The sequence below is a fragment of the Brachyhypopomus gauderio genome, chromosome 17, assembly GCF_052324685.1.
Source record: "Brachyhypopomus gauderio isolate BG-103 chromosome 17, BGAUD_0.2, whole genome shotgun sequence".
Taxonomy (NCBI): domain Eukaryota; kingdom Metazoa; phylum Chordata; class Actinopteri; order Gymnotiformes; family Hypopomidae; genus Brachyhypopomus; species Brachyhypopomus gauderio.
In genome coordinates this window covers 10,005,030-10,020,618 of record NC_135227.1, presented here as the reverse complement: position 1 = coordinate 10,020,618, position 15,589 = coordinate 10,005,030, and the positions used below count along the sequence as shown (strand labels likewise).

At 50.8% G+C, this 15,589-nt stretch overlaps 1 protein-coding gene across 1 annotated transcript in view; it reads left to right on the top strand.

The window, feature by feature from the left end:
* The first annotated feature begins 5,428 nt into the window (after nt 1–5,428).
* The window catches only part of akap6 (A kinase (PRKA) anchor protein 6), a 67,861-nt gene continuing 57,700 nt past the window's right edge, over nt 5,429–15,589 (top strand). The window contains exons 1-2 of the mRNA XM_076977897.1: nt 5,429–5,520; nt 11,105–11,277. Coding sequence (XP_076834012.1) covers nt 11,125–11,277 — 153 coding nt within the window. The 5' untranslated portion in view covers nt 5,429–5,520; nt 11,105–11,124. The remainder of the gene's footprint in view (nt 5,521–11,104; nt 11,278–15,589) is intronic.

Genomic DNA, 15,589 nt, shown 5'->3' with positions numbered 1-15,589 from the left:
GAAAAAACCCACTGAGCAGAACTAGTTCAGCAGGCCACGCCCCTACGGCTCTTTGATGGGTCACATGATCAGTGTGAGTGCTGGAGAGGAGAAGCAGGGCGCACACTGCCTCAATCGCCTCCGCACTGCCCTCTAGGGGATGGAGGGGTCAACAGGAGTCTGCGCTCTCCTGGGCCATGTAGCGGGGAGACCCAGTCCCAGTGCCCTGGCGGGCCGCCTCCTGACCAGTGTTCCTCCAGGGGGGTGCACTGTGGTGGAGCGATGAGGAGGGGAAGGTGAAGGCTCCACCCTCGACCCTTCGTTCAGACGCTAACAGACCTCCAGTTGCTGATCAGGTTTTCTCTGGAGGTTTCCAGTGCTCAGTTCCACCCGGAACCATGTGATGGTGTGATTTATAGGGGCGGGATGTGTCCTGTCACCTCTGGTCCGCTGTGATGATTGGGTGTTGGAGTAGGCAGTGTCTTGTCATATCTGGTGCAGCAGTAATCTGTGGACCGCCTCCTATCTCACACCTTACCATGTTACAGGGGTCTCACAAAACTATGAAAAACATCAATATTTTCAGGCAGGATTTCATGTTTCATCCTATATTATTATTATATTAATATTATGAGTCATACGAGCTCTGGTAGAGAATGTCCTTAAGTGGAGTCACAGGACAACAATTTTCAGGACAAATGTTTTATGGCTGGTTTATAGCATTGGGCTGTTGGTGCTTCTCCACGGAAACAAGACAGAACCTTTCTGATGCTTTTGGTTAATCTGCAAGTCATGGGAGTTCCTACACACACACACACACACACACACACACACACACACACACACACACACACACACACACAGATACACACACACACACACACATACATACACGCACGCACGCACACACACACACACACACACACACACACACACACACACACACACACACACACAGATACATACACGCACGCACACACGCACACACACACACACACACACACACACACACACACACACACACACACACACACACACACACACACACACACACACACACAGTGTTCATAAAAGTTTATTTATAATGAGAGGAGAAATAAAACCACTCTAAGTAATGGTTCAGAAGAACATAGGATTCAGAAGGAACATAGGGTTGATTTCTGAAAAGGTCTTGTTATTATATATGATTATATTACTATATGACTATATTAATATATGACTATATTACTATATGACCATATTACTATATGGCTATATTACTATATGACTATATTACTATATGACTATATTACTTTATGTCTATATTATTATATGGGTATGTTACCTATATGACCATATTAAAATAAGGCTATATTACTATATGATATATTACTTTATGTCTATATTACTATATGGGTATATTACCTATAGGCTATGACCATATTAAAATATGACTATATTACTTTATGGCTATATTACTGTATAACTATATTACTATATGACCATATTACTATATGCTTATATTACTATCTGACTATATTACTATTTGGGTATATTGCTATATATACTACACTATATCAGACATCACCACTATAGCCCCAAACAGTCCCCACTACACCACCACTACACACACACACACACACACACACACACACACACACACACACACACACACACACACACACACACACACCCCTGTCTGTATCTCTGTGTGTTTGAGGGGGTTAGGTAGGGGAGACTCGTGGTCCAGTGCTTTTTGCAGCACATCTCTTGGTGTCACTTCACTGATAACCCCCCCTGCCCTGCTGTCACAGCACAGTCCACAGTGGGGGGGGGGGGGGGGGGGGGGGGGGGGGGGCAGAACCACACCAGCACCACCTACCAGTCCTGCACACCTCTCTCCTCTCCTCTCTCTCTTCTCTCTCCTCTCTCTTCTCTCCTCCCCTCCCCTCCCCTCTCCTCTCTCCCCTCTCTCTTTTCTCTCTCTCCTCCTCTTTTCTCTTCATCAGTCCCATCAGTCTCAGGTCTCCACCACTCCTCCCTCTCCTCTTCTCTCTCACACACCAAACACACTCCTCGCCTCAGCGGACTGAAGCCTTTCAACAGCGGGAGATTTGCATGGCTGTGTAGATGTAGATGAATCTGAGGGGGGAGGACCATGTCTCACAGGTCTGTCCCCACACCAGACCACTCTGTGGCCCAAACGCAGCCAGCACCACACAGAACCTCATCTCACCAAAGATCATACGCCAGAGATTATTGGTAACGGTCCACCTTGGATAAGGGCTGCACCTACGCAACACAGAATTGTTTTTATAGGATTTTAATATGATTGCATGGTATTCATTTCCTCCCTATTATTGGGGTTGAGTATTTTATTTCATCATTGCTGTTTTCCATCCTCTGTTTAATATAGTACACAGGGGAGCCGGCGTGTCCTTGCCGAGTGTTGAGTGTTGCCCTACACATATATTAGCATTCGTGTTATGGCGTCTGATTTTTAAAAGGCTTTCAGTCAAGCATAAATCAGTGACAGAAATCTGGTTATTGTGCCTTTTGTTTATTTGTTTACTCATTTTAAAGGCGTTTAGGTCTGTAAAGGATATCAATTTAGCTTGCATCCACCACTATAAATAAGTCTCCCTCACACTCTCTCTTGTCTGTCATCAGTGATAGATGCCTGTGTGTGTTGATTCATCAGCAGGGTGTTGGCTCTCTCTCTCTCTGTCTCTCTCTCTCTCTCTGTCTGTCTCTCACCCTCTCTCTGTCTCTCTCTCTCTGTCTCTCACCTTCTCTCTCTCCCTCTCTCTCTCTTCCCCTATCTCTCCCTATCTCTCTCTCTCCCTCTCTCTCCCCATCCCTCTCTCTCTCGCTCACTCCCTCTCTCTCCCTGTCTCTCTTTCAACCCCTCTCTTTCCCTCTCTCCCTCTCTCTCTCTCCCCTCCATATCCTCTCCTCTCCCAGGCAGCCCAGAGTAGTGGACAGCTCATTTAGCATGTGTGTACTCCATGTTTTGCCCTTCCCCGTTTTAAAGCTCTTGAGATGAATGTGTTTGCCATTTTTACTGCATATTTTAGATGTATTATTGGTTTTGTTTTTTTTTTCTTTTCTTGCTTTTCTTCCGTCTCTGTTTTACTGTGAATCGTCCTGTCAGGTGAACTAGCCCTGCCAACCACACGCAGCTGCAAGCATGAGAAACCTTTCCTTGCCATGTTTGTATATATAAAAAAATCTGTTTGCAGTTAGCAGACACGTACAGGCAAACAAATAGGAATGTGTTAGTAAGTTCAGACAGACAGAATCCCAGACAGGTAGACAGACGGCAGTAGACAGACCTCTCCCTAGAATACAAGTGGACATGCACACTGTCAAAGTCAGATGGAGACACAAGTGAGACAGGCATTCTGTCCTAATCATAGACAGGTGAGCAGAGAGAGAGAGTGAGTGAGATAGAGAGAGAGAGGTGAAGAGGGAGGGGGAGAGAGAGGGGAAGAGAAAAGGCAAAAGAAAGGGAGAGAGAATTAAAATTAGAGTGAGAGAGAGTGAGTAAGTGAGAGGGTGAGAGTGTGAGAGAGAGAGTGAGAGAAAGAGTGAGATATTGAGAGAGAGAGAGAAAGAGAGGGAGACAGTGAGAAAGAGAGTGTGAGAGAGAGAGACTGAGACAGTGAGAGAAAGAGAGGGAGACAGTGAGAAAGAGAGAGTGAGAGAGAGAGACTGAGACAGTGAGAAAGACAGAAAGATGTTCAGATGGCTTGTGGCAGCTCCTGGATCTCTGCAGAAGGCCAGTCAGATCAGACCAGCCGGTAATGGTGTGAAACAGGGCTGGGGGAGATGAGAGGAGATGGCAATGGAAGGGGAAGATGGCCGTAGGCATCTCAGTGCGGCCCCCCCCCATGGGAACCCCTCCCAGCACCTGCGCGTCTTCAAAGGCTCGCCGTGCCCCTCTCCTCCAGGAGCTGGGATAATGCTCTCCACACTTTGATTACACTTAGCAACTGGAGGGCTCTCTCCTCGAGAGTGCACAGGGTATTATCAAAACCAATCAACATGAAAGTTTCACCGCAACATCCGCACCCATAGAGACAGGGAGCCACGAAGAGGGGGGGGGGGGGGGGGGGGGTGGGGGGGGGGGTGCTGGGGGTGGGGCTTGTGTGTAGCGGGTGGTGGGGTGGGGGCTGCTGGGTGGGGTGGGTGGGGAAGGGGGATGTAATAGTTAAAATAGAGACATCAGAGAAGAACAGGCAGACAGTCGGGGGAAAGACACATCCACCAGAGATACAGGACAGCTGCACGAGACCAGGAGTGTGGCAGTCTGATGTCTCTCTGTTCAGAAGGACAAAAAGAGAAAGAGAGCATGAGAAAATGTTAGAGAGAGAGATAGAGAGAGAGACAGAGAGGGAGATAATGAGAGCGACGGAGAGAGAAGAGAGAGGGAAAGAGAAGAAGGAGGAAAAACTCCCATGCCGAACGGAGGGCATTCCTGAGGTCATTTCCTGGAGGGCACATCTGCGGGAGAAACGGCTCCGGTTTTATCACGTCATTTGAATATTAGTTTATGCGGTGGATGATGAATTAGAGCGACGTCTGTCATTTGTTAATAATTCAGCGCAGCCCGATAGCTGCAGCAGCCCCGACACATGCGTGAGGAAGGGAGCACAAGCCTGCAGGTCCCAGAGGCCCAGAGCTGCATGAGTAATGGGGGTGTGAGCTTCAGGACTGTGTGAAGGATCTTTAGAGGTTGTGTGAAGTCAGTGTGTCAGGAGATTATGTGCATTTTCAGTGACTGCACAAAGGCCCCTAATGTGACTTATGAGCATTTGTTTCAAGAGTGTGGATGAATCAAGACAGTGCTGCCGGTGGTGTGTGTGTATGTGTGTGTGTGTGTGTGTGTGTGTGTGTGTGTGTGTGTGTGCGTGCTGGTGCGTGTGTGTGCGTGTGTGAGTGAGAGAGAGAGAGAAAGGAGGGGGATAGAGCGAGAGAGACACTGACAGTTGCATATAGGAATATTTGAGTTAAAGAGAACGAAAGAATAAAGGGCAAATTTTCATTACTCTGTGTGTGTGTGTGTGTGTGTGTGTGTGTGTCTGTGTGTGTGTGTGTGTGTGTGTGTGTGTGTGTGTGTGTGTGTGTGTGTGTGTGTGTGTGTGGTGCGTGTGTGCGCATGTACATGTGTGTGTTTGTGTGTGTGTGTGCATGAGTGCGTGCGCATGTACGTGTGTGTGTGTGTGTGTGTGTGTGTGTATGTGTGTGTATGTGTGTGTGTGTATGTGTGTGTATGTGTGTGTGTGGGTGTGTGAGAGTGAGAATGACAGTGAAAGCATGAGAAAGCGAGACAGGGAGTAAGAGAATGTGCAAAAGATAAACTGAGTGTGAGGTTATTTCACTGCATAGAAGTGTCATGCTGTGTGTGTGTGTGTGTGTGTGTGTGTGTGTGTGTGTGTGTGTGTGTGTGTGTGTGTGTGTAGAGCTTCAAGCTGAGCGTGGACAGTCACCGTGCTTTGAGAGACAGTCTGCTGGAGGAGGGGAGGCAGCTGCTGGGCCTCATCACCTCCCACACATCAGGTACTGCGCCGCCAACCGCACATCTATTATTAATGTTTAGATTAACATGGTGACCTTCAGGATTTATAAATCTTCAAGTAAGCGCTCCTCGCTGCTGCACACACACACACACACACACACACACACACACACACACACACACACACACACACACACACACACACACACACACACACACACATACACACACACACGTGCCTCCTCACGTCCGTTTGGAGAAGTGGACCGAGCTGCAGGATGAACCTGAGAGCATCTGGCAACACAAATGTAGCTGCACTCCGCACAAGGAGAGCAGGAACATCTAGAAACACAGGACACCCACCTGGAGCCCTCATCCCTCTATCTGTCCATCCCTCCATCCCTCCATCCCTCCATCCCTCTATCTCTCTATCTCTCCATCCCTCCATCCCACTATCTCTCTATCGCTCCCTCTATCCTTCCAAACTTCCATCCCTCAGTTATCTGCATTCTCCCTCCCTCTCTCTCCCTGTGTGATTATTCACCTGACGCGTCTTGTGGAGAGCACAGTAAATGTACAAATCCTTTAAGCTCACCTCCCTGTTGGCTGCTTAAGCTGGACACCATTAAATATGCTGGTGGCCCCCTGGAGCAGTGCTCCTTTTACCACACACACACACACACACACACACACACACACACACACACACACACACACACACACACACACACACACACACACACACACACACACACACCCCATATACTTATACATGTAATCTCCTTTGGCCCTTTGTCTTGGAGTGTCTTCTCAATATATACTTCCCTACACCTCCCTACAGTCCTACCACACTCTTACATACCTCTAATACCCCAACAAACACACTCCTACCACCTCCAGACACCCATCACCTCCCTACAGTCCTACCACACTCTTCTATACCTCTAATACCCCAACAAACACACTCCTACCACCTCCAGACACCCATCACCTCCCTACAGTCCTACCACACTCTTACACCTCTAATACCCCAACAAACACACTCCTACCCCCTCTGAAACTCTCTCTACCACTTTTCCACATGCATTGTCATCTACCACACACCTACCACCCTATCACACACTCTTCTGCCCCCTCTCACACTCCTACCACCCTATCACACACTCTTCTGCCCCCTCTCACACTCCTACCACCCTATCACACACTCTTCTACCCCTCTCACACTCCTACCACCCTATCACAGACTCTTCTACCCCTCTCACACTCCTACCACCATATCACACACTCTTCTGCCCCCTCTCACACTCCTACCACCCTATCACACACTCTTCTACCCCTCTCACACTCCTACCACCCTATCACACACTCTGCTACCCCTCTCACACTCCTACCACCCTATCACATACTCTTCTGCCCCCTCACACTCCTACCACCCTACCACACACACTTCTACCTCTCTCACACTCCTACCACCCTATCACACACTCTTCTACCCCCTCTCACACTCCTACCACCCTATCACACACTCTTCTACCGCCTCTCACACTCCTACCACCCTACCACACACACTTCTACCTCTCTCACACTCCTACCACCCTATCACACACTCTTCTACCGCCTCTCACACTCCTACCACCCTACCACACACACTTCTACCTCTCTCACACTCCTACCACCCTATCACACACTCTTCTGCCCCCTCTCACACTCCTACCACCCTATCACACACTCTTCTACCCCTCTCACACTCCTACCACCCTATCACACACTCTGCTACCCCTCTCACACTCCTACCACCCTATCACATACTCTTCTGCCCCCTCACACTCCTACCACCCTACCACACACACTTCTACCCCTCTCACACTCCTACCACCCTATCACACACTCTTCTACCCCTCTCACACTCCTACCACCCTATCACACACTCTTCTACCACCTCTCACACTCCTACCACCCTACCACACACACTTCTACCTCTCTCACACTCCTACCACCCTATCACACACTCTTCTACCCCCTCTCACACTCCTACCACCCTATCACACACTCTTCTACCGCCTCTCACACTCCTACCACCCTATCACACACTCTTCTACCGCCTCTCACACTCCTACCACCCTATCACACACACTTCTACCCCTCTCACACTCCTACCACCCTATCACACACTCTTCTACCCCTCTCACACTCCTACCACCATATCACACACTCTTCTACCCCCTCTCACACTCCTACCACCCTATCACACACTCTTCTACCCCCTCACACTCCTACCACCCTATCACACACACTTCTACCCCTCTCACAATCCTACCACCCTATCACACACACTTCTACCCCTCTCACACTCCTACCACCCTATCACACACACTTCTACCCCCTCACACTCCTACCACCCTATCACACACTCTTCTACCCCTCTCACAATCCTACCACCCTATCACACACACTTCTACCCCTCTCACAATCCTACCACCCTATCACACACACTTCTACCTCTCTCACACTCCTACCACCCTATCACACACTCTTCTACCCCCTCTCACACTCCTACCACCCTATCACACACTCTTCTACCGCCTCTCACACTCCTACCACCCTACCACACACACTTCTACCTCTCTCACACTCCTACCACCCTATCACACACTCTTCTACCCCCTCTCACACTCCTACCACCCTATCACACACTCTTCTACCGCCTCTCACACTCCTACCACCCTATCACACACTCTTCTACCGCCTCTCACACTCCTACCACCCTATCACACACACTTCTACCCCTCTCACACTCGTACCACCCTATCACACACTCTTCTACCCCTCTCACACTCCTACCACCATATCACACACTCTTCTACCCCCTCTCACACTCCTACCACCCTATCACACACTCTTCTACCCCCTCACACTCCTACCACCCTATCACACACACTTCTACCCCTCTCACAATCCTACCACCCTATCACACACACTTCTACCCCTCTCACACTCCTACCACCCTATCACACACTCTTCTACCGCCTCTCACACTCCTACCACCCTACCACACACACTTCTACCTCTCTCACACTCCTACCACCCTATCACACACTCTTCTACCCCCTCTCACACTCCTACCACCCTATCACACACTCTTCTACCGCCTCTCACACTCCTACCACCCTATCACACACTCTTCTACCGCCTCTCACACTCCTACCACCCTATCACACACACTTCTACCCCTCTCACACTCGTACCACCCTATCACACACTCTTCTACCCCTCTCACACTCCTACCACCATATCACACACTCTTCTACCCCCCCTCACACTCCTACCACCCTATCACACACACTTCTACCCCTCTCACAGTCCTACCACCCTATCACACACACTTCTACCGCCTCTCACACTCCTACCACCCTATCACACACACTTCTACCCCTCTCACACTCCTACCACCCTATCACACACTCTTCTACCCCCTCTCACACTCCTACCACCCTATCACACACTCTTCTACCCCCTCTCACACTCCTACCACCCTATCACACACTATTCTACCCCCTCTCACACTCCTACCACCCTATCACACACTATTCTACCCCTCTCACACTCCTACCACCATATCACACACTCTTCTACCCCCTCTCACACTCCTACCACCCTATCACACACTCTTCTACCCCCTCACACTCCTACCACCCTATCACACACACTTCTACCCCTCTCACACTCCTACCACCCTATCACACACTCTTCTGTCCCCTCACAATCCTACCACCCTATCACACACTCTTCTGCCCCCTCTCACACTCCTACCACCATATCGCACACACTTCTACCCCTCTCACACTCCTACCACCCTATCACACACTCTTCTGTCCCCTCACACTCCTACCACCCTATCACACACACTTCTACCCCTCTCACACTCCTACCACCATATCACACACACTTCTACCCCTCTCACACTCCTACCACCCTATCACACACTCTTCTGTCCCCTCACAATCCTACCACCCTATCACACACTCTTCTGCCCCCTCTCACACTCCTACCACCCTATCACACACTCTTCTGTCCCCTCACACTCCTACCACCCTATCACACACTCTTCTGCCCCCTCTCACACTCCTACCACCATATCACACACTCTTCTACCCCCTCACACTCCTACCACCCTATCACACACACTTCTACCCCTCTCACACTCCTACCACCCTATCACACACTCTTCTACCCCCTCACACTCCTACCACCCTATCACACACTCTTCTACCCCCTCACACTCCTACCACCCTATCACACACACTTCTACCCCTCTCACACTCCTACCACCCTATCACACACTCTTCTACCCCCTCACACTCCTACCACCCTATCACACACTCTTCTACCCCCTCACACTCCTACCACCCTATCACACACTCTTCTACCCCCCTCACACTCCTACCACCCTATCACACACTCTTCTGTCCCCTCACAATCCTACCACCCTATCACACACTCTTCTACCCCTCTCACACTCCTACCACCATATCACACACTCTTCTACCCCCTCACACTCCTACCACCCTATCACACACTCTTCTACCCCCTCTCACACTCCTACCACCCTATCACACACTCTTCTACCCCCTCACACTCCTACCACCCTATCACACACACTTCTACCCCTCTCACACTCCTACCACCCTATCACACACTCTTCTACCCCCTCACACTCCTACCACCCTATCACACACACTTCTACCCCTCTCACAATCCTACCACCCTATCACACACTCTTCTACCCCCTCACACTCCTACCACCCTATCACACACTCTTCTACCCCCTCTCACACTCCTACCACCCTATCACACACTCTTCTACCCTAGACTTTTTCTCATTTTGACCGGATGGTCTAAAGACCCAATTCACCATTAAAATAGATCCAGTTAGTATTTGTTTGGTAGCTCATGTCACTTACATGATGGAGATGTTGAGAACGGAGATTAGGCTAATGTTCTGAGTGTTATTAGTGGAGATGTGGTTGTAGTCATTGTGCTGGAGTTGGGCAATGTGTGCGGGGGTTGTGCTTTCAAATCTAAGACATGATGAATGTAAAAACCACAGCACATTAAAGAGTCGTTAAAGGGTGTGTGTGTGTGTGTGGGTGTGTGTGTGTTTGTGTGTGTGTGTGTATGTGTGACCAGTGAGAGTAGTGTGTGACCAGTACACACACGTATGTGTGTGTGAGACAAGTGAGAGTGGTATGTGTGCACAGAGTGATATATACACATAAACAAAATTGATATATAAACACAGCATATGTAGAGTGAGGGCAGTCATGGCCTGGTGGTAGGGAACTGGTCTTGTGACCAGAGGGTCGTGGGATCGATTCCCAGACCTGAGGCCATGACTGAGGTGCCCCTGAGCAAGGCCCTTAACCCTCAATTGCTCACTTGTATAAAAATGAGATAAAAATGTAAGTCACTCTGGATAAGGGTGTCTGCCAAATGCCATAAATGTAAATGTAAATATACAAAAAGTAATATGTATGCAGTATGTAGTAATGTGTTTAGTGTTCAGTTTATATATTAACGCACACATACACATTAAATATATATATTTTAAAAAATGTGTGTGGGCAGGGCTCCAGGACATTCTCCAGATGATCGTGGGTCAGTGGTGGGAGTTACAGAGACAGGTGCGGAGGCAGCATGGCTGGATGATGCAGACGCTGGATGGCATCAGAACCAACGCCATCGATGCCACACACACCCTTCTGGAACCCGAGGAACCCAGGACACCAGCCACCCCCCAGGTACTGCCCCCTCCACCCCTCCCAGGTACTGCCCCCTCCACCCCCCCCCAGGTACTGCCCCCTCCACCCCCCCCAGGTACTGCCCCCTCCACCCCTCCCAGGTACTGCCCCCTCCACCCCCCCAGGTACTGCCCCCTCCACCCCTCCCAGGTACTGCCCCCTCCACCCCCCCAGGTACTGCCCCCTCCACCCCCCAGGTACTGCCCCCTCCACCTCTCCCAGGTACTGCCCCCTCCACCCCCCCAGGTACTGCCCCCTCCACCCCTCCCAGGTACTGCCCCCTCCACCCCCCCAAGGTACTGCCCCCTCCACCCCCCCAGGTACTGCCCCCTCCACCCCCCAGGTACTGCCCCCTCCACCTCTCCCAGGTACTGCCCCCTCCACCCCCCCAGGTACTGCCCCTTAGCCCAGCCGGGCAGCCTCCACTGGATCCCCCCCTCCCCCCCTCCACATGGCTAGCCTGCGGCTATCCACTGCTCGCTCAGCAAAATAAACAAACCCACAGCCAAGCAGGCTGGGTTGACTCTCCATTAGCATAGCAAAGAGCTAAAGCAACAGCTCCCCAGCCTGGAGCGTCTCTCCGGGAGGAAGGGGAGACCAGCCTCTGACATGCATGATGTGAATATGGAATTCTGTTCATAAATGAGTGCTAACGCCTGTGTGGTCGCATGAATAATTTGATAGCTTTTGCCAACATTTAGAAAGTAAAACACACACACACACACACACACACACACACACACACACACACACACACACACACACACAATTATGGTTTGCAGGCCACGTGTGAAACTTAATTTATACCTTGCACTTAATGTGTAATTGCAGAGGTAGTCATTCTGGGTACCAATTTTTCATTGTTTAATTGTCAATTGTGATTGGGTAATTGCGCTCCAATTAGGTGGTGTGTTTGTGCTACGACTCGGGCGTAGCAGTGGGGTGTGAGCACAGAGATGCAGCCATCTCTGCTATGTTTAAGTGAATATGTGTGAGTGTGTATGTGAGAGTATGTGAGTGTGTGTGTGTGTGTGTGTGTGTGTGAGTGTGTGTGTGTGTGTGTGTGTGTGTGTGTGTGTGTGTGTGTGTGTGCGGTCACGGCAGTGTGAACAGCATCTCTTCACCATCTCTTCACCCACATTCCCTCAGAGCTTTACTGTCTCCACCTCCCGTCTCCAGCATAATCTCCCCTGCTCCACCTGCAACTTGCCTCTCTCTCCAGTCCCCATCCACCCATCACTCCTCTCTCACTCTCTTGTTCTTTCTCTCTCTCTCTTTCGCTTTCTTCCTCTCTCTCCTCCCCTCTGTCTCTTTCTTGCTTTCTCTCCCTCTCACCCTCTTCCAACCTTCCAGTTCTCTTCTTCCGGTCATAAGCAGGTATCTTCTAGTGTTCTTTTTACCTGTCTTCTTGTGGGCAACATAAATAACCACAGTGCTTTTAAATTGTTTTGTTGCAATTAGAAGTCGCCACAATCAGTGTGATCAGTCAGCTCTGACAGCCATTAGCCGCTTGGTTACAGCGAATTACCAGAGAGAGAAGAGCAAGTGATTCATTATCTCTGAGCTGGTAATGATGATCAGATGCCTAATTAGAGGCAGGCCGGAGGAGATGGGGCCAAGGTCATTCAAGGAGCTGAACATCTCCCTGTGGCTATGGGGAGGGGCGGGGAAAGATATGTGGAGGGAGGAGCTGGGGGCGGGGACAGGGGCGGGCCGGGTACAGATATGTGGAGGGAGGAGCTGAGGGCAGGGGCGGGGACTGGGGTGGGGCGGGTACAGATATGTGGAGGGAGGAGCTGGGGGCAGGGGGGGGGGACTGGAGTGGGGCGGGTACAGATATGTGGAGGGAGGAGCTTGGGCAGGGGCGGGGACTGGGGTGGGGCGGGTACAGATATGTGGAGGGAGGAGCTGGGGGCAGGGGGGGGACTGGGGTGGGGCGGGTACAGATATGTGGGGGGAGGAGCTGGGGCAGGGGCGGGGACTGGAGTGGGGCGGGTACAGATATGTGGGGGGAGGAGCTGGGGCGGGGGCAGGGATTGGGGTGGGGCAGGTACAGATATGTGGGGGGAGGAGCTGGGGGCAGGTTCAAGGTCATTGGTCATGTGGATACCACATGCGAAACCTCAGTGCAGCCGCCATGCCAAACCGGCTGGCCTGGGGCGGGGCTTCAGAAAACCTGCTGTTTCCCTGCAGAACCTTCACGTGTTGTGAAGATCCATCTTGTATCCCTAGCTGCCAGCTGGCCCTTAAACCCTGGGATGCTGCTTACCGACGTGTCCTGACATTCCAGCAGGGTGGGGAGCCGTGAGTCCCCCGGTGCTTCGCTGATTACGAGCATATTGTAGGTTTGCATATGCACACACAGGTCAGTTATTGACGTGAATCCTCTGTAGGGGAGTTCTGTTTAAGTGTCTGCCTCCGATCCCCTGATGGCCTGTTCAAGCAGACTGATGGAGGACTGATGGAGGACTGATGGAGGAGGGGGCGGTGCTCAGCGCGTCCTCAGCTCCACATTTCTCTGACTAAACAATATTTGGAAAGTGCTGTCAAGGCGCCCCTTCCAACAACGAGTCTCACCATTAATGTCTAATGCCACGGTACAACAGGTGCTGCTCGTGCTCGTTAATTTGCTTTGGTTAAAAACGGCACACCGGTGAGCAATGCAGGCTGTCAGAGGTGTAATATAGCGTCGGGGCCAGGCAGCCTGCTTTTCCTCGCAGTGCCATTAAGGCGTGTGCAAAGCAGGGTCTTCTCTCCTGACAGCCATAACGCTTTGTTATTATTGCTGCAAACATATGCTCTCGTCCACACTTCTGGGGCCTGCGTTGTGCTGTTGGAATTATTTTCTGGGAGGCAGTAAAAGTTCCAGCGTGTCGGGATGCTGGTCAAATGGTAATCCTGTGGGAACCCTTTCCACCGGTGTAATTAAAGGGTAGAGAGAGTGTGTACGGTGAGGCAGAGAGACTGACTGACTGACTGACTGACAGACAGACAGACAGAGAGAAAGAAAAAGTGAGTGTGTTACATGGACCATCAGTAATGCAACACTGATGAATGCTAATCAGTACCGCAGTTCAGCTATTAGATGTATATTTAGTACACACAAACACCCACACACAGTCTAAAGATTTCAGCTAAGTCTAGAGAGAGAGAGAGATAGACACACACACACACATTTAATACAGTCATAGGTAAATACAACTCTTCCCCGAGTTGTGTTCATTCGTATTAACAGGTAACCCATCATGGCAGCATAGAGAGAGACATTTCATGCTTCAGCTAAATGTCAGGCCTCGTGTGGGTGAGGTGCAGGTCTGTGGTGTTGTACAGGGCATCAGCTGCTCCTCGCGCTGTGGCTACTGTGTTGTCCTCACTACATCTGGCCCCGGACTCTGACATGATCTCAGCCAATCACAACCAGTGGATCCAATCACTCCCATTTGATCTTATTTCCTCAAGCAAAGCAGTTATTGTCATGACTGGCTAAGTCACTGTTTCACGTGCACACGGCCCTTGTGACTGGACCATGCACGCAGTCTCCAACCCCCTCTTACCTTTACTTCCCGACTTTACTCCTCACCTGTCATTGTGTCTGTTGACTACTGGAATATATTAAACCGTGGAGGAAAAGGAATTTACCACCGCAACCATCCATGGGGGACGGCCAGCCATGTAGGGGTGCACGAAGCTTTTCCACCCCTCTTTGAGTCATCGCCCCTGATTACACACTCTTATTTAAGCAGGCCAATCTAATCCTCCCTCCAGCTTGCCCCAGGTAAATAACACAGCCAATGTTAACGTAACACCGCCACAGCACCCCAATGTGTGTGCGCGGGAGTGTCTGAGCGTATGTACATATAGAGCACCCCTGTCATGTGACATTATGGACTTGTCAAGGGCCTGGTCCATGGCTCCCAGCGCTCTAGTATCTGTGTCCCGAGTTCCCTCCATGCCAGGGGACTCTGGCATATTGCACCACTGTTGTATGTATATATGTAAAATGCAGCCAGGGCCCTTATCAGAGGCTCCTGAGACAGCTTGTCTGCCCCAGGGCCGCTATTTCAGCCCTCTCTGCGGTGGAGAGCCGCTCGCCGGGGTAGAGGGAGGTCACGGGCACCTCTGCCACTCCCGTTCTGCTGGGCAGCATATGCTAACAGCGACAGTGGCACGGCGCACAGGCCCAGCATGCATATGGAACAGTGGCAGGTATATCAAAGTCACCGTGCTCAAACAGTGACCTGGGGTTAGTGCTGGTGGAAATGAAATCTCACGTGGTGACACCGGGAGTCAGGCGGAGGGGCACGCAGGCTTC